This window comes from Procambarus clarkii, chromosome 49, assembly GCF_040958095.1.
Source record: "Procambarus clarkii isolate CNS0578487 chromosome 49, FALCON_Pclarkii_2.0, whole genome shotgun sequence".
Lineage (NCBI taxonomy): Eukaryota > Metazoa > Arthropoda > Malacostraca > Decapoda > Cambaridae > Procambarus > Procambarus clarkii.
In genome coordinates, this window is record NC_091198.1 from 26,202,779 (window position 1) to 26,225,665 (window position 22,887).

The window sequence follows — 22,887 nt, forward strand, 5'->3', positions numbered from 1 at the left end:
CGCAGTTCTCAAGTGCTCGCCCATCTATATGATAATTGGGTGGTGGAATACCACATGGAATGAGGGCACGAGTTTTCTGTACAGAGATAAGGAGGCCACATTCCTCAGCTCTAGTAGCAAAAGCATCGAGCAGAACTTGCATTCTAGGCTCGGAGGCAGCCTGTAAACATATATCATCAGCATAACAAATGACAGTGTCTTCATTATTAGTTGGAAGATCTTTAATCAGTTTATGCATCAGAACGTTGAACAACAAGGGGCTGAGGACCCCTCCTTGTAGAGTTCCCAGTTAAAAGTGTTTGCTGTCTGTGCTTTTAACACCATTAAACAAAACATATGCTGTTCGATTAGACAAATAGCCCTTTATCCATTTCAGTAATTTTCCCTTTTTTTGGGGGAGTAAAGAGGAAGGAGAGACATAGGTGAAGGGAAGTGTAGAAGTGGGAAATACAGTGAGAGGTATGAAAGCAGGCGGGTTGTCCGCCTTGCTGACACGATGTGTGGGTGTTGGCAGCTAAGCTAAGCTGGCTCCCTCTTGTCAGGGAGCTGTGTGTGAGAGGTTCTTCACGTGTTTCACAAATTTCCTTGTATTCCCAGCTCGGCAAGCTGTTCTGACGAGGGGACAAGGGGTTCTGACGAGGGGACAAGGGAGGGAGGGAGGGGGTAACGGTGGGGAAGGATGAGGGGACGGGGGAGTTTGAGATAGTGGGGACGAGGGGATGGGGGAATGGAGAATGGTGGGGAGGACAAAGGGACAGGTGAGTGGGGCATGATGGGAAGGAAGAGGGGATGGTGGAGTGGGAAATGGTGGGGAGGACGAGGGGAAGGTGGGGTGGGGAATGGTTGGGAGGCTGAGGAGACGGGTGAGGGGGGAATGATGGGGAGGACTAGGGGACAGGGATGGTTGCTGTGGCTCAGCAATGCATGTGCGTTGCTGAGCCACAGCAACGTGTGGCCGGGTACTGCTAGTAAATAAAATAAATAAATAAATAAATAAATAAATAAATAAATAAATAAATAAATAAATAAATAAATAAATAAATAAATAAATAAATAACAACAAAGTATACCCAAGTATTAGCCATAGAAAACGTTGACAGTGCAGCAGCGTGAAGAAACGATCTACCGACGACATCAACAGATCATCACTCGTAACGTGTCCCACGACCGTCGTCGTCCCTAAATCGACACAACAACTCGTTAAAGTGTTACAACCTTCACCAAAATTATACTTATCATCAAGAAATAGAGAATAATCAGTGACCTTAGTCCAGTGTCAACATCACGCAGGTGTTACCTACGTACTGTGAGTGAGGCGTCGTCCAACACCATTTGCAGGCTTCCGGAGGAGAAGAATCTTAACAGAAACTGCCGGTGCTGTGGAGTGGGACCTGCAGGAGTCATCCCGGCCGACGTGCCCTCGGCCAGGGGCAAGTTGCTTTACAGTGCACGGTATCACTGGAGACTAGGCCGCCACCGTACAAAGTGTGTTTCAAAGACGAACGCGCTGCAGAACACCATTTACAGTTGGTGCAAGTGTAGCAGCCACAAGTTGCATCTCGCGAAGCCCCATTAACGTAGCCTTGTTTGTTAGCAAGTTTATCAGAGGAGAAGAAACTGGTGCTCATAATGGCGGAAACTATATCGCTTAAGCTGGATCATAAACTCCTCAATCCTAATTTTGATGGCTATAAATTGTTTTCTGATGCAGGTGTGACAGTGTACACTCAAACATTAAGAGAAGGTTAGTTATGTCTCATGATTTTTTCTTTAATTACATAAGAATATAAAAGTGGGAGTCACTGCAGTGGACTTATTGCCTACCCTGGGGATTCCTTCTAGTTGCAAATCCCTCTCCTTCATGCAGCTATAAAGCCTATTTTTAACCCCTCAAACTTTGTACTTTTTTTTTTTAAGCCCCTGTGGTGGTTACTGCTGCTCGGTTTAAACTTGGCTGTAAATATCTCTGGGAATTTTCATTATCTGCTGATTTAGACCTGACCAAATGTAAACTGCGCCAACAAAATTATTCACACATCCTCCGTCACTATGTGATGGAGTGCAAAAATGTACACTATGTGAAGATGATGATGAGTCACAATAACGTGGCTTAAGATATAATGACCAAACCGCACATCAGAGATGAAGAAAAAATGTTTCGGTCCGTCCTGTAAGGACGACTTATTAATTTATAATAATTCATTTAATTATGGTTCGGGATGGACTAAAATTCATTGTTTCTTCACCTTGTGATGTGTAGTTTGGTCATCACAGTATAAATTTAGAGACAACTCTCTAAAACAAATGATAAGAAATATGTAAATATTTCATTCAAAATTATCTTCCAGACGTTTTAGCCAAATATCCCCAATTTGCGAACTGTAGGTGGTAAATACTGTACATTAATTTTATTTATTTATTTATTTATTATTTATTTATTTATTTATGTATTAGTTATAAGAAGGTACATTGGGTTTGTGAGAGTACATAACAATGGTGATCTTATATTCTTGCAAAGCCACTAACATGCATAGTATTTCGGGCAGATTCTTAATCTAATATTTAATGTAAGATTATTACTAATCTTGCCTTATCTTACCTCATATAAGATAATAAGAATATTACTTGTAACAAAATTTGAAGATTATTATTAGGTACATTGTAAAAAAAATTGGGTTCAACATAATAACTACAATATAAATTGATGGCAATGATTACACTTGTGAAGTTGTATCCCTTAAATACTAAGATTAGAGGAGTGGGTAGCACAAGATACAGTGTGAGTTTGAAGCACAAGTTTGAACTATGAGGATGAAATTAGGTATTTTTTGGTTTTAATTTTGAATAAAGCATAGGTTGGACAAGTTTTTAATTTGTTAAGGAGTGAGTTCCATAGACTAGGTCCTCTTATTTGCATGGAGTGTTTAGTTTGACTAAATCCCATTCAAACACAGATTTAGTTTGACTGGGAATATCAGATATTTATTTCTGGTGTGGGTCTTCTGGGTTCTATTACATCTGTCAAGGAAGAGTTTCAGATCTGGATTTGCATTTAGGAACAAGGTTTTGTACATGTAAATAGCACAAAAGAATGTGTGGAGTGAGTGAATGTTTAGCTTGTATGAGGATTTAAACAGAGGGGGCTGTGTGTTGTCTGGAGATAGAGTTTATTATTGTTCTGATAGCAGATTTTTGCTGGGTGATGGTGGGCTTGAGGGAATTTGGAGTTTTTTTTTTTTATAATTATTTTCTACCGCAAACGTGGCCACACATTTACAATGCTAACCAGCATATATACATTTTCTTCTGTCCTCCATAGACAGGGTTAGAGATCAGTTAAACATATAATTCAGGGATTTATTTAACAATCAACCACAGAAGGTGATTCGGTACTTTTAAAATGCTAAGCTAGGTAATTTGCAGTAGTTGAACCATATGCACAGATACGATATGTAAGATAAGAATAGATTAGTGAGTAGTATTATGAGAGAAGAGCAAAGTGGAGAACATAATATCTGATTTTAGAGAGTATACTGACAGTTTCTGTGGGGAGCACCTCCGGTTCCCTGGAGGTATTGGACTGATACATGCTTTATTAGTCTGGGGCATCAGTCAATGGAGTTCAGCCTACCAGGGACCATGATCCAGAACCTGGCCCCCTCAGAAAGGCACAACGAGCCTTACCAGTGGCCTATGTAACCCCCCAGTGTATTTGGGAGCATTCCATTGTCTGCCATCGACCGGGGTTAGACACCCAGAAAGGTAGGCATAACAAAACAGACCCCACTTGGTAAGAAATTACAACTGAAGCCCGAACAGAGAGGCAGAACTCTTCAAACCTACAGAAACAAGCAAACGTCATACACCTCCGCCTCATCGCTTGTCCGTGCAATCCTTCTTTCCTTGGGAAGGGGAGGGGGAAGCCCCGGATCCCCTGCACCAGGTACTCGCACCTCAGTTCATAGGCTGATGCGCTCTGGGGTGGTCGTCAACTCTGGCCTCGATTTCTTGGCGGATTTTGTGCCTTTGTGGTGTTTCCTGCTATTTGTAGTGCAGTGGCCAGGAGTAACTATATACTGGGGCCCGCTTGCACTTAGGGCTACCTTTCCTATGCTCCCTGTAAGTACTACCCTTGGGTTTTAGGGTTATCTTCCATAGAGCCTCGGGATTTCACTTGCTGCTCGGCATTTACCCCTCCCTTGGGGCCAGTCGGGTTTTCGTGGCCTTTGTTTGGTCTTGGGTAGGAAGTTGTGGTGTTGCTGGTTATGGCGCAAGGTGCTGCGCTATTCGCTTACCTATGAGGTGGCTGGTTTCCCGTTTCTTCTGGTGACGTTGTACTTTTACGTGTTTTTTCTTATTTTTTCTTATTTTTTCTTATTTTTGTTTTTCTTGTCAGGAGGGGATCTGCCTTGTTTGGCTATTAGTCAACATAAGGTATATTGGTGTCCTCTAGGCCCCTGTGCTTGTATATGTCTTAGGGGTCCTGTTAATACCTGGTTGATACCTGGTTGATGCAGTTCTGGGAGTTCTTCTACTCCCCAAGCCCGGCCCGAGGCCTGGCTTGACTTGTGAGAGTTTGGTCCACTAGGCTGTTGCTTGGAGCGGCCCGCAGGCCCACATACCCACCACAGCCCGGTTGGTCCGGCACTCCTTGGAGGAATAAATCTAGTTTCCTCTTGAAGATGTCCACGGTTGTTCCGGCAATATTTCTTATGCTCGCTGGGAGGGTGTTGAACAACCGTGGACCTCTGATGTTTATACAGTGTTCTCTGATTGTGCCTATGGCACCCCTGCTCTTCACTGGTTCTATTCTGCATTTTCTTCCATATCGTTCACTCTAGTACGTTGTTATTTTACTGTGTACATTTGGTACTTGGCCCTCCAGTATCTATCAGGTGTATATTATTTGATATCTCTCTCACCTTTCTAGTGAGTACATTTGGAGGGCTTTGAGACGATCCCAATAATTTAGGTGCTTTATCACGTCTATGTGTGCCGTATATGTTCTCTGTATTCCTTCTATTTCAGCAATCTTTCCTGCTCTGAAGGGGGAAGTGAGTACTGAGCAGTACTCAAGACGGGACAACACAAGTGACTTGAAGAGTACAACCATTGTGATGGGATCCCTGGATTTGAAAGTTCTCGTAATTCATCCTATCATTTTTCTGGCTGACGCAATATTTGCTTGGTTATGCTCCCTAAACGTTAGTTCATCAGACATCATTATTCCCAAATCCTTTACATGCTGTTTTCCTACTATGGGCACATTTGATTGTGTTTTGTACCCTGTATTATGTTTAAGGTCCTCATTTTTACCGTACCCAAGTACCTGGAATTTATCACTCTTAAACATCATGTTATTTTCTGATGTTCAGTCGAAAACTTTATTAATATCTACTTGAAGTTTTTAAATGTCTTCAGCCGAGGTAATTTTCATACTGATTTTTGTGTCATCTGCAAAGGATGATACGAAGCTGTGACTTGTATTTTTGTCTATATCTGATGTGAGAATAAGGAAAAGCAGCAGTGCAAGGACTGTACCCTGAGGTACAGAGCTTTTAACTGCGCTCAGACTAGATTTTATATGGTTGACCGTTACTCGCTGAGTCCTGTTTGACAGAAAACTGAGTATCCAGCGTCCTACTTTTCCGGTTATTCCCATAGCTCATACCCCTTTGTTAGCTTTTGGGTTTAACTGGCTAGCAGTACCTTGTCTGGACTTCCTGTAGAAGACATCCCTATGGACCCTGGAAAACCCCGTCGGGGCTCGGTTAACCGATGGATGTGTCTTCCGAGTGCCACCTCGCCTTGTGCGAGTTTGAAGGTTGTTCTGTGCCCTTGTTTCAGGGTGACAGTCACCTATTTTGCCTCCGTCATGCTGTCTGTTGGGTCAACAACAACTTTGACCTGGAGTCTTGCGAGACATGTTCTCTGCTCGTTCTCCAGTTTACCCATTCTATTGTCACTGAGGTTCGGGTTCAGGCGGCATCCACGTCACATGCCCGGTTTATTTTGCTGCACTGCGTTAGGTTAATTGCCCGCTCGGATGCCCCGGGGCTGACCCGTTTTGGTTATAGGGACCATGACTTGGGGACGTTAGTCGCTTCGACTTTGGTTCAATCTGCACCCGCAACCCCCTTTCCCGGTTGGCGTCATTAACCCTGGCGTCATTAACCCTGCTCCCGGCTCCCAAATGTCTGAGGGGTTTCGGGGTTGGAGCAGGGTTTACTTGGTGATGAGGCTCGGGCAGCTCAGGGCAGGGGCTGCCCCATTCGAGCCCATTCCTCCTGCCGAGGCTTCTGGGTTCTTCCAGCAGACCCCCTTCTTTGTTGTCTTTTCCCTGGATTCTGAACTTTTCTTCAGGGGTAGAGGGTGCGGAGGACGGCTCTGCACCAGGGCCTGGTTTGGAGGCTTCTGGGGCTGGGGAGGAGTTGACTTGGGGGGCTTGGGCCCCCTTTGATTCCCCCAAAGGGCGAACCGCAAATCCCTCCCCCCCCCCAAAGTTCTGGCTTTGGTTTTGGTGCCCTCTTTGTGGTGTTTGTTGTTGCAGGGGGAGGGGTTTTCTTAACCCCCTTCTCTTTATGAGTATGATTTGGGGTCGGCTCCTCTCCAGGTTCGGTTCCGAGATCCCTTGGGTACCTCAGCTCCTTTTTTCCGGTGGTTTTCTATCTCTCGAGTCCCTCCAAAGGAGGTTCAGGAGGCTAGTTCCTAATGTGACCCAGGTTTTGCCTCTGTGATGGATCCGTCCTCGTTTGAGTATGGTTCTTCTTCCCCATATTATGTGCGTTGTGAGGTTCTGGAGATATCTTGGCTTGCAGACTGCCCGTTCTTTTCATTGGGCGAGTGGCATGGGTTCTGTCAGACCCACACACTCGAATGGCGAGAAACTTCTACATTTCTACAGGCTTACCTGGAGACGGGGGGGGGGGGGGGGAGGAGGAGGAGGAGTTTGAGCACCTTAATGCGTGCTTATTCTCCCCCGTGCTTCCTCGTGATGTACAGCTGCACATCCAGGTTCCTACCCTTTCAGCATCTGTCGTTGCTGAGGATATGGGCATCTGTGAGCATTTGGCTTTGGTCTTGCGCTTCTTTTCCCTTTTCGAGCTGTCTTCGGCCTGGCTTGAGGTGGATGTGGAGCCGTTGAGTGCCATGTCGTGGTGACCCATCTGCGTCTGCTAGGGGTTCTGGCCTACCTCAACAACTAGTTCATGTGGACTCCCAGCCAGTCTGCTTGTTTGCTCGCCAGGGGTGTGGTTCTTTCCCAGCTCACCAGATTCAGGTTCATGGTGACTTCCTAGTAGAAGTCTCTCTGGTTTCGTCCTGGGTTCAGACCTGGCTGGGTCTTGTGTGAGACTCTCGGACCACTTCCTTGTCTCTCCCTCCAGAGGCATTGCTGTGGCTATGGTCCCACATTCAGCTGTTTCTGGGGGTTTTCCGGGTCACTCGGAGGTTGCTCCAGCTGTTGTGTGGGGGTCTGAACTTTGCCGTTCTGGTTTACCCGCTGGGAGAGGTTTGACTTCAGCGTCTGTTATGGTTCCTTTGGGAACGCCACTTCCGCCTATCTCGCGATTGTTGTGTTCGGCCCCCGGGGGTCTTGCGTCAGTTGCTGCATCGCTGGCTTCCTCTTCAGGTTTTTTATGGGTTTAGTGCCTTGGTGCTAACCCGAGCCCTTGCTCGATGTGTTCACAGATGTGCTGTCTCTTGGCTGGGGCTTTGTGACCAGTGCTCACTGGGCCAGCCAGCAGCGGTGGGGTCCGTCGGGCTCACAGCATGGTGCAGGAGTTCACGGTTGTCTGACTGTCACTTCGGAGGGTTCGGGTCGCTCGGGGCTCGACCATTCGGCTCCATTTTTAGCCAAACTCCTTCAGTTGGCTCTGCCGTACATACGGGCACCCGGAGGTTGATCTCTTTGCGTCGGCTTGGTTGCGGCATCTCCTGATATATGTGGCACCCTTTCCAGATCGCGAAGCCTTCTCAGTGGACACGTTTTGGCAGGACTGGTCGAGGTGGGGATACCTGTACCTTTTCCCCCTTTTTCCAGCTGTTGCTTCAAGTTCTGGCTCAGTTGAAGTTTTACCATGGGAGAGTAGTCCTCTTGGCCCCTTGGTGGCCGGCCCAGCCTTGGTTTCAGGCACTTGTTGCTTGGTGTCCAAACCAAACCCAGGGCATTTTCCGTGGCTCCGCCTCTTCCAACAGATCAGACCGGTCCAGTACTTGGCTGGTTCAATCTTCTCTGCCGCTCTTCACGTCTGGTCTTTTTGATGTGGGTTTATCACCATTTGTATGGTGATCAGGTGGCTTCATTGGAGGTGCCCCATCTGAGAGCTTCGTTGAGCGTCCCATCTGAGCTCTTGCCCATGACGTTAGGAAGTTTGCTGCTTTTGCTGCTGTCTTCGGCAATATATCTTGGGCTGATATTCGGGGGCGGGGATTTTGGAAGTCGAACAGGGTCCTGGTCGCTTGTTATTTGGTTATCATTCCAGGTCCTGGGCATTTGTGTGTAGCTTTGGGTTGCTGGTTGCAGCCAGTTGTCTCGCCTTCAAATTGAGGAGCTTGTAGTGGCCGCTTCCCGGGTAAGTCCCTCTTTTCCTTATCTTTGGTTATGTAGCTTCAGAGAGCTGAAGGGGCTCCTCACAGAAAACCAGTGTTGAATGTAATGAACGCCATTTTCTGGGTGAGCCCCTGTAGGTTCCCTGGCAACCCTCCCTCACTCCGGTCAGCAGTTTCGTTTTGCTTTTAATGGTTAACCTCCGAACTGCGGTTGACTAGTTGTCGCGATGGGTCCTGAGCTCCCCCCCTCTCCACTCTGGTGGGAAGTGTGCTGCGTGGAAGAGCAACACGATGGAGTGGTGTGACGTTTGCCTGTTTCCTTGGGAATTGAAGAAGTTCTACTTCCCTGTTCGGCTTTTAGGTTGTAATTTTCTTACTGTGTGGGGTCTGTTTTGTTATGCCTGCCTTTCTGGGTGCCTAACCCTGGTCAATGACAGATAAAGTTAACCCCCAACCAACGGGTGGTTTTCCAGGGCCATTGCTCCCTGCGCCTCTCTGAGGGGGGGGGCCATGTTCTCGCTAGTGGTCCCCAGTAGGCAGGTTTCCATTGACTATTGCCCTGGTCTAAAGATTCCATATTAGCCCAATAGCTCCAGGGAGCCTCCAGAGCTCACCCAGAAAATGGTGTTTCATTACACTCAAAGCTGTTTTTTTTTTTTTTTTACAGGAGTTGGAAGAAGAAAAAGCTACTCAAATTGTTACTTGCACACAAGATTGGAAGCACTTCACAACCATCTCTTTGGAGACCCTTTTCATCCATTGTCTGTATACTACTTCAATAACAGAGGTCATCTTGTCAAGTGTAATTATTCAGAAGTAAGTGATAGTTATGTAATATCTGTATTTCTCTGATAGTTTTTTCTGAAGCTACTAGACACTGAGCTGCCCCCCCCCCCCCTTCCCTCACAGAGGCACATGAAGCAGTGACGTTTATTTTTGCCACCTCACCGGGAAGGGCAACTAGGGAGTCGGTGAGTCAAAACAAACCAATGCTGACTTCAAAAGAGACTAAAGCTTCAAAACCCGCTTTGTTTAGCTAAGTAGTGGTGCTTGCTATTGGTGGCATTTCCTGTACACTGTGGTTAACAGTGTACAGGAAATACCTCCCTCTCTTGGCATGAGCCAAGTTTTAAGTGGGCTTGGAGCTGCATGTGTGCAGGGTTATCTTCCCCGTGTGCTCCCTAGTGCTAACCATTGTCAAGGTTATCTTTCTTAGCGTATTCAGGAGTCGCTTCCTTAGAGGTCCTCCTTACTTGTGGGAGTCCTCACCCTGGGTGAGTTAGGTGTCTTGGGACTTTCCTGTCATAACTCAGGTTGGGAGCAACTTTTGTGGGGAAATCTACTGGTGATTGATTTGATTATTAATTCAAGACATTGTAATTAATTGTATAGTATTTATTAATTCTAAACGGACTGTATTTTATAATTTATTTTCACCAATAAACGTCTATTCACATTTTGGGGGATTTCTTAGTTTAATCTTACTGTAATTAAATGGTAGATTTAATTATTAATGTGTTATAGATCACACTACTATTTGGATAAAATGTATATAGCCTCAGCTGTTTCAGTAGTGTTGGCTGGTCATCCAACATCACATGGTCCACCACATGTACTTCATCCTAGACCTGTATTAATGGTGGCTGTTGGTTGTGGGATGGTACAGTTCACTTAAGTATCATGTTCCCTTAGTTCTTGCAACAATTAGTGATTAATGTGAGTCACATTGCCCTTTGGGATTTGCTGGTAGAGTTAGTGGTCACGTGGTAGGCTCAATGTCGACTCTCAACAACCTTGTTACGTGTCAACACCCCAAGTTCAGTCACAATCATGGCTCCCTCCTTCCTCCCTCTCTGCCTCAACAAAGGCTTGTTTACATTCTGAGATTCAAAAGAAGGAATGGGTTTGAAGTCACATCTAAATATTTACTATATAATTAATTTAGTAGATTCATTGATTGTTGCTGCTGAAGGCAGCTAGTTTATTGTGCACCCCATACTCATCCTGTGAGTGGTAGTGCAAAAGCATTACAGAGGGCACAAAAGGTCTTTATCAGACCTCATCTTAGATTATTACGTAAACAATTTCATCTGTTCTTCACACCTTATAGTTACAATGTCAGCTAGTTACAGAGAAAGCACTGTTTCAAGAGCTATATATTTACAGTAAGTCATCATACATTAATGGTAGGTCTTATCGCTAATACATAATAGTTTGACCAATGGGGATATTACAGAGTCATAGGGGAGCTTCTGTTTATTATTAGTCCTCACAATACATTACTTGATTCTGAATCTCATATGTCGTTTATCTACTGGAAGCGAAATGTGGATACAGTGCAAGGATTTATCCATGGTAATAAGATAGGTTGCCATATCAAGGTTGCCTTATCATACAGAGTGAGCTTAGATTTATCTCTAAATGGCTCAGTTTTACTACAATCCAAGATATAGTGTTCGAGTGTGTGTCCCTGTCTTTGTCCACACACTTTACTTCATCTAGATCCCTATACAAGCCGAACTGCCAGAGATACTTGTAGCCAAGCCTTATACGAGCTGTGACAACATCTGTTAGTCTACTCACTTTGTTACTTGCCCCATACACATGTTTTACTTCACACATTTCATTGTGATGAACAATGGACCTGCTAGTTCCAGTTTGCACTGTTCTACTTTCTTCAAATTCATTCAGGAGTTCTCATCTAATGACACTTTTAAGGGACCTATTTGATAACTCAAGATTCCGTTCAATACTGTCTTTATTTATTTATTTAGCCTTAGCAAGGGCGTCAACTTTGTCATGTTCCTGCAGGCCAATGTGAGAAGGAATCCACAACATTTTTATATTTACCCTCTTGCTAAGTATTCTTATATATCAACGTCTAGCTTCCAAGACAAGCACGTTATTACTTGATTGCAAACTGTTTATTGCTCGTAGTGAGGAAAGGGAGTCAGAAATAATTAAGCTGTCTACTTCAGTGTTGTCAATAATTTCGAGTGCTACCAGTATTGCTACCAACTCGGCTTGCATTGTGGACGCCCAGTTACTAATTCGGATATTCCTTTGAATTGTGCTGCCATCAGGCTGATGAGCAATAACAGCACTTCCTGCCCTCCCTGTAGCTGTATTGAGTGATCCGTCAGTGTATATGGTCTGCGCAATGTTGTTTTCAGCTTGTATATTGTGAATGTGTTCTATGGTGCTTAATTTAGCAGCAAGCTGAGCATCAGGGTTGTTTGTGATTAGTTTCTTGGTGGGGTATGCAGGGGTCAGGATGTCAAAAGGTACTATCTGCCAGGGTGGAAGGAAGTGCTGTACTCTTTCATCTGTATATACATCGTGCAGTCCCATCATTTTAATATGAGTGGCTGTTTTTTTAATCCATTTAGACTCGTTACTTCCATTTCGTATGTGTTCTAACAGTGCAACTGTCACAATGTTTCTTTTGTTATCACGCAGAAGCTTTAGTCCCATCATAAGATTAATTTCAAATATTCTATCTCTAATGCTAAGTACAGTATATTTAATTCTTTCCGCATGTTGAGAACTTTGGTAGTTATAGGACAGCCAAGTATAATTCTGAGTGCTTCATTTTGCATTTTTTCCTGCCTATCAATACTTTTGCCATTTTGCAGGACCAAAGCTGGTGCATGATAGTCTATCAGAGACCTTATATACGCTAAATACATCATTCTTGCTATTCTAATATTAACACCATATTTCGGGCTGTACACCACTACAGTTCTGAGAGCCCTGAGCCTGTCTCTACACTGTTGATGTAACTTATTGACTGCAGTTGAGGTACAAGAGACAGAGACACCAAGATATTTGAAAGAAGAGACGTAGTCTATTGGTATGTTGTCTATCTTAAGTTTTCGTGGTCCATTTTTGCGGTTGCCAATTTGTCTGTTAAATACCTTAGTTTTAGCAGCGTTGATTACAAGACTAAGGCTCTCACAAGCTGTATGTATACAATTTAAGACTGTTTGCATTTCGTGGTGGGTTTTAGTATGTACAAGGATGTCATCTGCATAGCTGATAGTGATGTTTGCCGGACTAGTTGGGATTGATTTTAGTAAAGCATTAATTAGAACATTAAACAAGGTAGGACTGAGTACTCCTTGTGGGGTGCCTAGTTGCATTACTTTAGTTTCACTCTTGTAGCCTTGGAACAGTGCAGAGGACTTCCGGTTGGTAAGGTAGCCTTGTATCCATTGTAATAAATGTCCCACTATATCCATTCTCGCTAATTCATGCATAATCACTTCCCTGTTAGCAATATCAAAGGCATTTTCTGGGGGGAGCCCCGTCGGCTCAACAGAGCTATCCCAGGCTGATATGCTAATGTCAGACTTTGGCGTCAGTCATGTGTATGGAGTTCTTAGGCCTACCGGGGACCACGGCCAGAACCGGGCCCCCTCAGAGAGGCAAGGGGAGCAATGGCCTATAGAAGCCCCCTTGTGGTTGGAAGCATTCTATGTCTGCCATCGACCGGAACAGGCATCCAGAAAGGTAAGCGCCTCAAAACAAACCCCTATTCTGGTTAAAATTGCTACCAAAAACCGAACTAGTGGATAGAACTTCCCAACCGAAAACAAGCAAACTAGTGTGACGTCACACACCGCCGCGCCGCCGTCTGCGCAGCTCCCCCCTCCCCGGGAGGGGGAAGGGGGAGCCCCAGACCCCCCGCGCTGGCTACCCACACCTCAGTTCTTGAGGCTGATGCTATAGGCGATGGTCGTGTGCTCTGGCTCCAGTGTCGCTACTGCACTGTGCTTTGTGTGTGGTGTTGGTTTTGTGGGTGCGAGAGCCAGGAGTTATCTTCAGTACTCGGGCTGCATGCGCCTAGGGCTGCCTTCCCTAGGTGCCCTGTAAGTACTGCCCTTGGGGCTTGGGGCCACCTTCCACAGGCTCCTCGGGGTCTGCCTCTGCTGGTCTGTTTTACCTTTCGGTTTTTCGGCCGCCTGTTGGGCTCTTGGGTGTTCTGTTCTCCCTTGTTACCGGCAGGTAAGAGGCAGTTTGCACTGGTAGGGGCGCAGGGTGCTGCTCAGCTTGTAATTCCCGACATCGCGGCCGGCTCTGTTCCTTGGGGTTCGCTGTCCTCTTGCGGGGTTTTGTTTTTCTTTTTGTTTTTGCCTGGTGGGGGGTTCTGTCATTTTATTCAGTTTGTTTTTGCCCTTCCACTGTTCTCCTCGGTGGCGCCCCCTGCTAGGTCCCCGTGAGTGTACACGTCCCTGGGGTTCAGCTTTAGAAGTTTGCTTGGTAGTTTTGGGTGCCGGTTTGCAGCACCCTGCCTGGGACTACCTGAGCGCGAGTCCTCTTAAAGTAAACGCTCAGGACCCTGGGAGTCCCCTAGGGGGCGCGTGGATGTGATGTGACCCCGGAGTCCCCACTCGCTGTGTGCGAGCAACCCGTTCTCGCAAATTTAATAAGTCAATATTGACTTATTAAATATGTGCATAGGTGACATACTTAACATAATAGATACCCTTAAAAAGATTCATAGAAAACACCGACCTTACCTAACCTTGTTAGTATCTTAAGATAAGCATCTTATTGCTTCGTAATTACAATTATTACCTAACCTATAATAGGTATAGGTTAGGTAATAATTGTAATTACGAATCAATAAGATGCTTATCTTAAGATACTAACGAGGTTAGGTAAGGTCGGTGTTTTCTATGAATCTTTTTAAGGGTATCTATTATGTTTAGTATATCACCTATGCACGTAGTTAATAAGTCAATATTGATTTTACGAATTTGCGAGAACGGGTTGGTGCGAGTTTGAGGGTTGCTCGGTCCCCTTGTCTCAGGGTGACCCTCATTGTTTTTGCCTCTGCCACGCTGCCTGTTGGGTCGGTGATACTTTCGACCCTGAGTCCTGTGAGTGTTGCTGCTTGCTTGTGACTCAATTTACCCAATCCTCTGATTCTATTCGGGTACATGCGGGGCGTGCGTTGCAGTCTAGGTTTCGTCTGTTGCAACGCGCTCGGTTGGTTGCTCCCCCGGATGCCCCGGGGCTGCCCCGCTTTGCTTTTCGAGACCCGGACTTGGGGGTGGGGGTCGCTTCGATCCTGGTTCAGTCCGCACCTCCTCGTCCTTCCCCTTCTGTTCGTTCTGGTCCTCCCCCCTGCTTCCGGCCCCGAAGCGTCTGAGGGTTTCGGGGTCGGAGCAGGGGTTACTTGATCTCGAGACTCGGGCAGCTTCGGGGGTTGCCCCTTCCGGGGGGGGCGGCAGAGGCATTCGAGTCTTGTCTCCCGGCCGAAGCTTCAGGGTCTGACCAGTGGGTCCCCCTTCCTCCAGCTTTTCCGGCTGCTCCGTCCTTGTCTTGTGGGGTCGGGGCTTGGGGAGAGGACTCGGCCTCGGGTCCTGTGGTGAAGGACCTCGAGGCTGGGGAGGGGCTGACTTGGGGGCCCTTGGGCCCCGCTGGACCCCGCCTGGGTTTTTCTTCCCTCTGAGCGGGGCTTATTGTTACAAGGAGTGGGGTTTTCTTTTCCCCCCTCTGCGTATGAGTTGGATTTGGTGTCGGCCCCTCCCCGGGTTCGGTTCCGTCCTTCCGGAGGTTTTCGGCTTATCGCATCCAACCTGGTGTGGTGCGAGCGGCCTTTGCAGCTTACCTCCTGCGTGACCCGGATTATGCCTCGGATATGGATCCGTCCACGTTCAGGTTTGGGACTTCGTTCCCTTTCTGGCTCTGTTACGAGGTTCCGGAGTCGTGCTGGCTAGCAGACTGCCCCTTGTTTGGTCTGGATTCCTGGCATTCCTTCTGTCGTTCCCGCACGCTGGAGTGGCGGGAAGCTTCCACGGTGCTTCAGGTTTTCCTGGGGGGCGAACTTGAGTACCTGAATGAGTGCTTGTTTGCCCCTGCCCTTCCCCTTTATGTGGGCATTATTCAGCTCCATGTGCAGGTTCCCTCCCTTTCGGCGGCACTTGTTGCGGAGGACTTGCGCGCCCGGGGCCTTTTGACTTCGGCCTTGCGATTCTTTTCCCTCCTGGAGCTGTCTTCGGATTGGCTCGTGGAGGATGTGGGGACACTTGGGTCCGTCCCGGGGTCCGGCACCTTGTCCTCGGCTGCGCGTTCGTCGCCTGCCTTGTTGAAGCTGTTCACGCCGATTTTGCGGGATGCGGTTTCCCTGTTTTATGCTTCCCGTCTCGCGTGTCGGCAGGCGGTGCTGGGTTCCTCCGTGGAATCTGCTTGGGCTCTGGCTCTTAGGCGTTCTTCACCTTTTTGTCCTCTTCTGTTTGCGGAGTCGGCCATGGCGCAGTTTATTCAGGCTGCGTCGGCGGCTTGTCGTCCGATGTCGGACTTGTTGGTTTTCCAGGGGTCCCAGGGTGGGTCTTCCCGGAAAGGTCGTGCCAGGGCTCGGGGTTCCTCTCGTCGTGGTAGGCCTCTGGTGTCAGGTTCGGGGTTGGCTCCTCCTGCGGACCCTCCCTCGTCTGGTCGGCGCGGTGTTCGCGCTGTGCGGGGTTCTGGGTCTCGTAAGGGTCGCCGCCCTTTCGCGGTTTGCCCCCTTGACGGGGCGATGGGGGGGCGGCTTGCACTGTTCGCCCGCGCCTGGTCCCACGATTCGTGGGCTTTTCGGGTCATGTCTCGCGGCCTGCGGTGGTGTTGGGTGGCCCCTCCCCCCTTTGGGGGGTCGGGGCTGGCAGGGCAGGTTTCTTCCCCTGCGCTCTGTCGAGTCGTCTTGGAGTGGGTACGCTTGGGCGTCGTCGAAACGACGTCGTCCCTCAGATGGGGTTCCCGTCTGTTTCCGGTTCCGAAACGGGACTGCGCAGACCTGCGGTTCATTCTGGACTTGTCCCGTCTGAGCCGCTGGGTTCATTGCCCCTCCTTTCGAATGACTACACTGTCTCAGGTTCGGCTCCTCTTGGAGCCGGGAGCTTGGATGGTGTCCCTGGACCTCCGGGACGCTTATTGGCATGTCCCGATTCATCCGCGGTTCAGGGACTGACTCGGTTTTGTTGTGGGGCGTCTGAGTTACCGCTTTCGTTGTCTCCCGTTCGGGTTGACCTTGGCACCTCGAGTGTTCACGCGCCTTACACGGGTTGTGGTGGCTCGTTTGTGTCTCCTAGGTGTTCGGGTGTTGGCCTACCTCGACGACTGGCTGGTTTGGGCTCCCAGCCGGTCAGCTTGCTTGCTAGCCAGGGTTTTGGCTCTTTCCCAGCTCGCTGAGTTCGGGTTCTTGGTGAACTGGAGGAAGTCCCATCTGGTTCCCTCTCAGGTTCGGACTTGGCTGGGTCTCGTTTGGGACTCTCGAACCGCCTCCTTGTCTCTCCCTCCGGAGTCTCTCCTGCGGCTGCGGTCCCGCCTTCGTCTGTTTCTGGAGGGTCCTCGGGTCACCCGGCGGTTGCTCAAGGGGCTGTGCGGGAGCCTGAACTTCGCGATAGTGGTCTACCCGCCGGGTCGGGTTTGGCTTCGACGGCTGTTCTGGTTCCTTCGGGGTTCCCCCTTCCGCCTCTCTCGCGATCACAGAGTTCGACCCCCGGGGGCCTTGCGTCGGTTGCTGCGTCACCGGCTTCCTCTTTGGGTTTTTTGGGGTTCAGTGCTTTGGCGCCTACCCGAGCCCTCGCTCGATGTGTACACGGATGCGTCGTCTCTCGGCTGGGGTTTTGTGACCAGTGCTCACCAGGCCAGCCAGGGGCGTTGGGATCCGTCCTTCCGTCAAGCTCACAGCACGGTGCGGGAGTTCGCGGCAGTGTGGTTTGCTCTAGGGAGGATTCGGGTGGCTCGCGGATCGACGATTCGGCTCCATTCGGACTGCTCTCCGGTGGTTCATTGCCTGAACCGCGGGGGTTCGATGCGGTCCTTGTCTCTTTGGGGTTGGTCGCTTCGGGTGACTCGTCTGCTGAGTTCTCGGGGTTTGGCTCTCCTGGCGGTTCACGTACGGGGCGTGTCCAACGTCTTGGCCGACGCCCTGTCTCGCTTTGTTCCCCTCTCCACGGAGTGGACGGTCGGCGACGAGTCCTTCCGTTGGCTTTGCCAGACGTTCGGGCGCCCCGAAGTGGACCTCTTCGCGTCGGCGTGGTCGCGGCGTCTTCCCGTTTATGCGGCGCCCTTCCCCGATCGCGAGGCCGTCGGGGTCGATGCCTTTCGGCTAGACTGGTCGAGGTGGGGGTTCCTGTACCTCTTTCCCCCGGTTCGGCTGTTGCTCCAGGTCCTGACTCGCTTAGAGACTTACCAGGGAAGAGTTGTCCTTCTGGCCCCTTGGTGGCTGGCCCAGCCTTGGTTTCAGGCGCTGGTTGCTCGGTGTCCGAACCCGAGGGTTTTCCCGCGGCTCTGCCTCTTTCAGCAGATCGGGCCGGTACGTCACGTGGCTGGTTCGATCTTCTCCTCGAGTCTTCGCGTATGGTTTTTTTGACTCGAGTCTATCATCATCTCTATGGTGATCAGGTGGCCTCCTTGTTGGTGTCCCACCTGAGGGCTTCTTCTCGGCGGCAGTATGAAGTTTCCTGGCGGTCTTTCCGTTTCTTTTTGCGTCTTCGTCGTGTTAGTTCCTTGTCTGTTCGGGTGGTCTTGTCCTTCCTCTCGTGGTTGTTTCAGGACTGTCATCTTATGCCTAACACTGTCGCTTCGTATCGTGCGGCGCTGGCGGAGCCGCTTCAGCATGCTTTCGGTATCGATGTTACGTCTGCGCCATTTCGCAAGCTGTCTCGTGCATTGTTTCACCTCCGGCCTGCTCATGCGTCGCCTGAGCCGTCCTGGTCTTTGGACAGAGTGCTCACTTTCCTTTCGTCTCCTCGTTTCGTTGTGGCCCCTTCGGTCCAGGATTGTTTTTCCAAAGCACTTTTCTTGTTGGCTTTGGCCTCTGGGGGGTCGGGTAGGGGAGCTTCATGCTCTCCTCCGGCGCAGGGGTTTCTGCTCTTTTGGTCGTGGTGATTGTTTTGTTCGTTTGCAGCCGTCTCCTTCTTTTCTGGCGAAGAATGAGACTGCTGCGTTCCGGAGGGGTCCATGCTTGGTTGATGCTTGGTTGGTCAGGCCGGGGGGTGCATCATGTTTTGTGTCCGGTTGCGGCGCTTCACCGTTATTTGTGCGCCACAGCTTCTGTGTCCGGGGACGTGCTGTGGGTTGATCCGGTTTCCCTTCTTCCCTGTTCGCGGGTTCGGGTCTCTCAGGTCGTCCGCAGGGTTATTAAGTCCAGCCAGCCTGCGGTCTATCCCCGTGCCCATGACGTTCGTAAGTTCGCGGCTCTTGCTGCCGTCTTTGGGAATATGTCTTGGTCTGATATTCGGACGCGGGGATTTTGGCGGTCGAACAGGGTCCTGGCTGCTCGTTACCTTGTGAATGTCCCTGGGCCTCGTCGGGCCTGTGTTGCTTTGGGTCGGCGGTTGCAGCCAGTTGTCTCGGCTTCGAGTTGAGGAGTGAGCGACGACCGCCTCCCGGGTAAGTCCCTCTTTTTTCTGTCTGTGGGTAGTTAGCTCCGGGGAGCCGACGGGGCTCCCCCCAGAAAATCAGCGTTGAATGTAATGAAACGCCATTTTCTGGGTGAGTCCCGGAGGCTCCCCGGCATCCCTCCCTCCCTCCGGTCGGCGTTTTTTTCGCGTTTTTGACATCCAGCCTCAAGAACTGAGGTGTGGGTAGCCGGCGCGGGGGGTCTGGGGCTCCCCCTTCCCCCTCCCGGGGAGGGGGGAGCTGCGCAGACAGCGGCGCGGCGGTGTGTGACGTCACACTAGTTTGCTTGTTTTCGGTTGGGGAGTTCTATACACTAGTTCGGTTTTTGGTAGCAATTTTAACCAAAATAGGGGTTTGTTTTGAGGTGCTTACCTTTCTGGGTGCCTGTTCCGGTCGATGGCAGACATAGAATGCTTCCAACCACACGGGGGCTTCTATAGGCCATTGCTCCCCTTGCCTCTCTGAGGGGGCCCGGTTCTGGCCGTGGTCCCCGGTAGGCCTAAGAACTCCATACACATGACTGATGCCAAAGTCTGACATTAGCATATCAGCCTGGGATAGCTCCGGGGAGCCTCCGGGACTCACCCAGAAAATGGTGTTTCATTACATTCAACGCTGGTTTTTTAAATCAAGAAATGTTGTGTACTTGTGCCTTTTATCTCCATGAACTGTAAGAAAGGTTGTGATACAGTTGTGTACACTTTTACCATGTGTGAAACCATTGATATCAGGTGACATGTGCTCTTTAACTCTATACAATAATCTATTAAGCACCATTCTCTCAAAGGTTTTGCACATGCAACTAGTCAGTGAGATGGGACGAAAAGCATCAGGTTGGCCAGACTTTGGTACAGGTACCGTAAGACTGGTGGTCTATGATACTGGCAACTGCCCAGTGACATAACTCGCATTAAACAATTCTAATAATGGGTTACCGGGTACACGATGTAGGAGTCTTAGAATATCATAGGTGATATCGTCCTCACCAGGAGCAGTGCTACTGCCCCTGGAGAGGGCTGCATCCAATTCATAATCTGTATATGGAACATCACATTCATCATGTTGCTTGCTCAACATGAAATTTATGAGAGAATTTCTGTCTGTGGACCTCTCCTGCAATTTCTCCCTAGTGCTAGCTGGTAATATTCCAAAGCTGGAAACCTGAGCCCATTTTGCAATTAACTGATTGGCTTTCTGTAGCGGATTTGGGTGTGAAACTTGTCTACTATTTTTACCAATAATTTTGTTTATGCCTTTCCAGGCATTGCCCAGGGAAGTATGGAGGTTAAGTCCACTAACAAAACCCTCCCATTCATTTTGTCTCAGTTCAGTCATTCTCTCCCTTGCCGCTGCAAGCGCGGCCTGAAACAGTTTTAACATTTTAGGAGTTCTAAGGCTCTTATATGCTTTACCTGTCTGTCTAGCAATTGATTTAAGCTCTTTCAGTTTAGCATATCATAGTACTGGTTGTGTCTGACCTGCTTACCAGTATGTCTTTTTGTTTGGTGTGACTCACTATTTTTGATGGCCTCATAGGTTTTATTCACTAGGTCATCATAAAACTGTTGTACATTCTCAGGCTCATAATTGTTATACCAATGTTCTGTGCTGTCTATAAAGAATTTTTCTTGCTCTTTCCTTACTGTTAGCCTGCGTCTACTCAGCTTAGTGCCAGGTAGGTCAACATTAGTCACGTGTATGTTAGCCGTTATGGCAAAATGGTCAGACATTAAGTCATCCGTAATATCAGTCTCATGAGTTGTGTATGACAGGTTAAAGCCACTGCACCTATCTAGAATACCTCCATATATATGCGTTGGTTGATTCTTACTGATAATTTGAACATCACCATATGCATCGAGAAGTGCCAACAATCTTCTTCTGTTGGTGTTTGTGAGTTGATCCCCTAATTGTTTGTGTTGAGCATTTAAATCCCCAATTAATATTGTAGAGTCAGTATGTGCAAAACTAGGTAGGTCAGTATACTAGAGGAGGCCAGTAGGTGCATAGGCATTTAAAACATTAAGTGTAGAGTTACCAACGTGTACCCGGATACCATGATATTGAAACCCCTCTCGTTGTTGAGCGGGAAGTGGCTCATGTGGCAGGGATTTTTTAACATACATGAGACACGTATTTTTTTATCTGGGATTTGATCTGGCACACTGATAACTAGGCAGATTCTGCGGGGTTTTACCTGCGGGAGTTAGGGTTTCTTGGAGACAGACAATATCTATGTCTTCAGTCATAACCTTATGATGGAGGTCTGAATACCGTTTTCTAAGAGAAGCAATATTCCAACTGAGTATCCTGATGACACTGTACTTGTTTTTATGAGATTCAGTGGCGGCCATTGTTCTTTCGTACTTTATCAGTCTACAGTTTCATAAAAGCAAGTGTCTCCCGATACCGGTTGTAGTGCATGATTACAGCTTCTTTTTCCTCTTCAGTCAGCACATCACCTGTCACCATTTCTTTAATGTTTTCACGGCAGAACCATCTGGGATGTGGCGTGTTCGGCCCGAGGCAGGCATCCACGTCCAGTTGCACTTCGTCATTATCACTACAAGCGTCACTGGTTTCACTTTCTTCTTTAGCACAATCACTTTCATCATTTCCACTACTATTTTCCTTCAAACAGAGTTTATTAGACCCGGTATCAACATCATGATTGTCATCTTCATTAACCCTTTAACTGCGCGGCCTATAAATATGACACCCCCCAGTGCGCAAGAAATAAATTCTCGGGAAAAAATTCTTTTTAGTTCTGAAAGTGTCAAAAAACCCCTCCCTGTATATGTGTATAGCAACGGAATTTCGAAATTGTACTTACTTTGGCTGCTATGGGGTCCATAAGGTGGCGTGTGACGTCATCATTCCCTGTGCGCCAGTGCAGTAAGCTCCCAGGCGCCCGGGGCGGGGCGTGCGAGTTGCCGCGAATATATTTTTGTTCATTTTTTGTGCACAGTTCCAAATACATTTGATTTGTTTTTATGCACTAATCCTATGTATAATGAACACGTACACTATATTATGGCAGTAAAACATCCGTACTGTCCAAAGACACTGTGTTACGTGCATGACACTTGTGTTCACACATGTTGCACATATTTACCATGTATCATGCTAATTTATGTATATATACAATCTATTTACACACTATACACTGTCACACACTATATACATTCACCATCAACACATTCAGAACACCGCGAGTGAGAGCTATCACACCCAGCCAGCCCTCCCTCCCTCACTTCTCCAACATTGTATTCGCCAACTTTGCCCCTCCCATCATACAGTTATTCACACCAATGTTTAATGTTCATTTATGTATATTTACAACATATGCACACACTATACACTGTCACACACTATATACATTTACCATCAACACATTCAGAACATCGCGTAGCAGCTGCCTCATATGGGCCAATAGCAGCTGCTTCGTATGGGCCAATAGCAGCTGCCTCGTATGGGCCAAGAGCAGCTGCCTCGTATGGACCAAGATCAGCTGCCTCGTATAGGCCAATAGCAGCTGCCTCGTATGGGCCAATAGCAGCTGCCTCGTATGGGCCAATACGAGGCAGCTTTCGTTACGAAAATCGGTAAGGAAATTAATTCGGAGGAGGACTCACTAACACTTCAAGTTGATCTAGATAGGGTTTTGAAATGGTCGAAGGATTGGCAGATGCAGTTTAATGCTGATAAATGTAAAGTTCTGAGGTTAGGTAATGATGATAGGGTTACAAGATACGAGCTAGATGGTGTTGAGATTGCGAAGTCTAATTGCGAAAGGGATCTGGGAGTTATGATTAGTAAGAATTTAAAACAAAAGGATCAATGCATAAATGTTCGTAATAAGGCAAATCGGACACTTGGATTTATTAATCGCAGCATTAGTAACAAGACACCTGGTGTGGTTCTCAAGCTATATCTTGCTCTAGT

The 22,887-nt window shown here is 48.1% G+C and overlaps 1 protein-coding gene across 2 annotated transcripts in view; it reads left to right on the top strand.

The window, feature by feature from the left end:
- The first annotated feature begins 1,085 nt into the window (after nt 1-1,085).
- Nucleotides 1,086-22,887, top strand: part of LOC123763243 (nudC domain-containing protein 1) — a 280,109-nt gene continuing 258,307 nt past the window's right edge. Inside the window, exons 1-2 of one of the 2 annotated variants that reach the window (XM_045750346.2) lie at nt 1,086-1,744; nt 9,218-9,366. In XM_045750346.2, coding sequence (XP_045606302.2) covers nt 1,630-1,744; nt 9,218-9,366 — 264 coding nt within the window. In that variant the 5' untranslated portion in view covers nt 1,086-1,629. The remainder of the gene's footprint in view (nt 1,745-9,217; nt 9,367-22,887) is intronic. The other variant, XM_045750347.2, reaches the window with a different exon arrangement.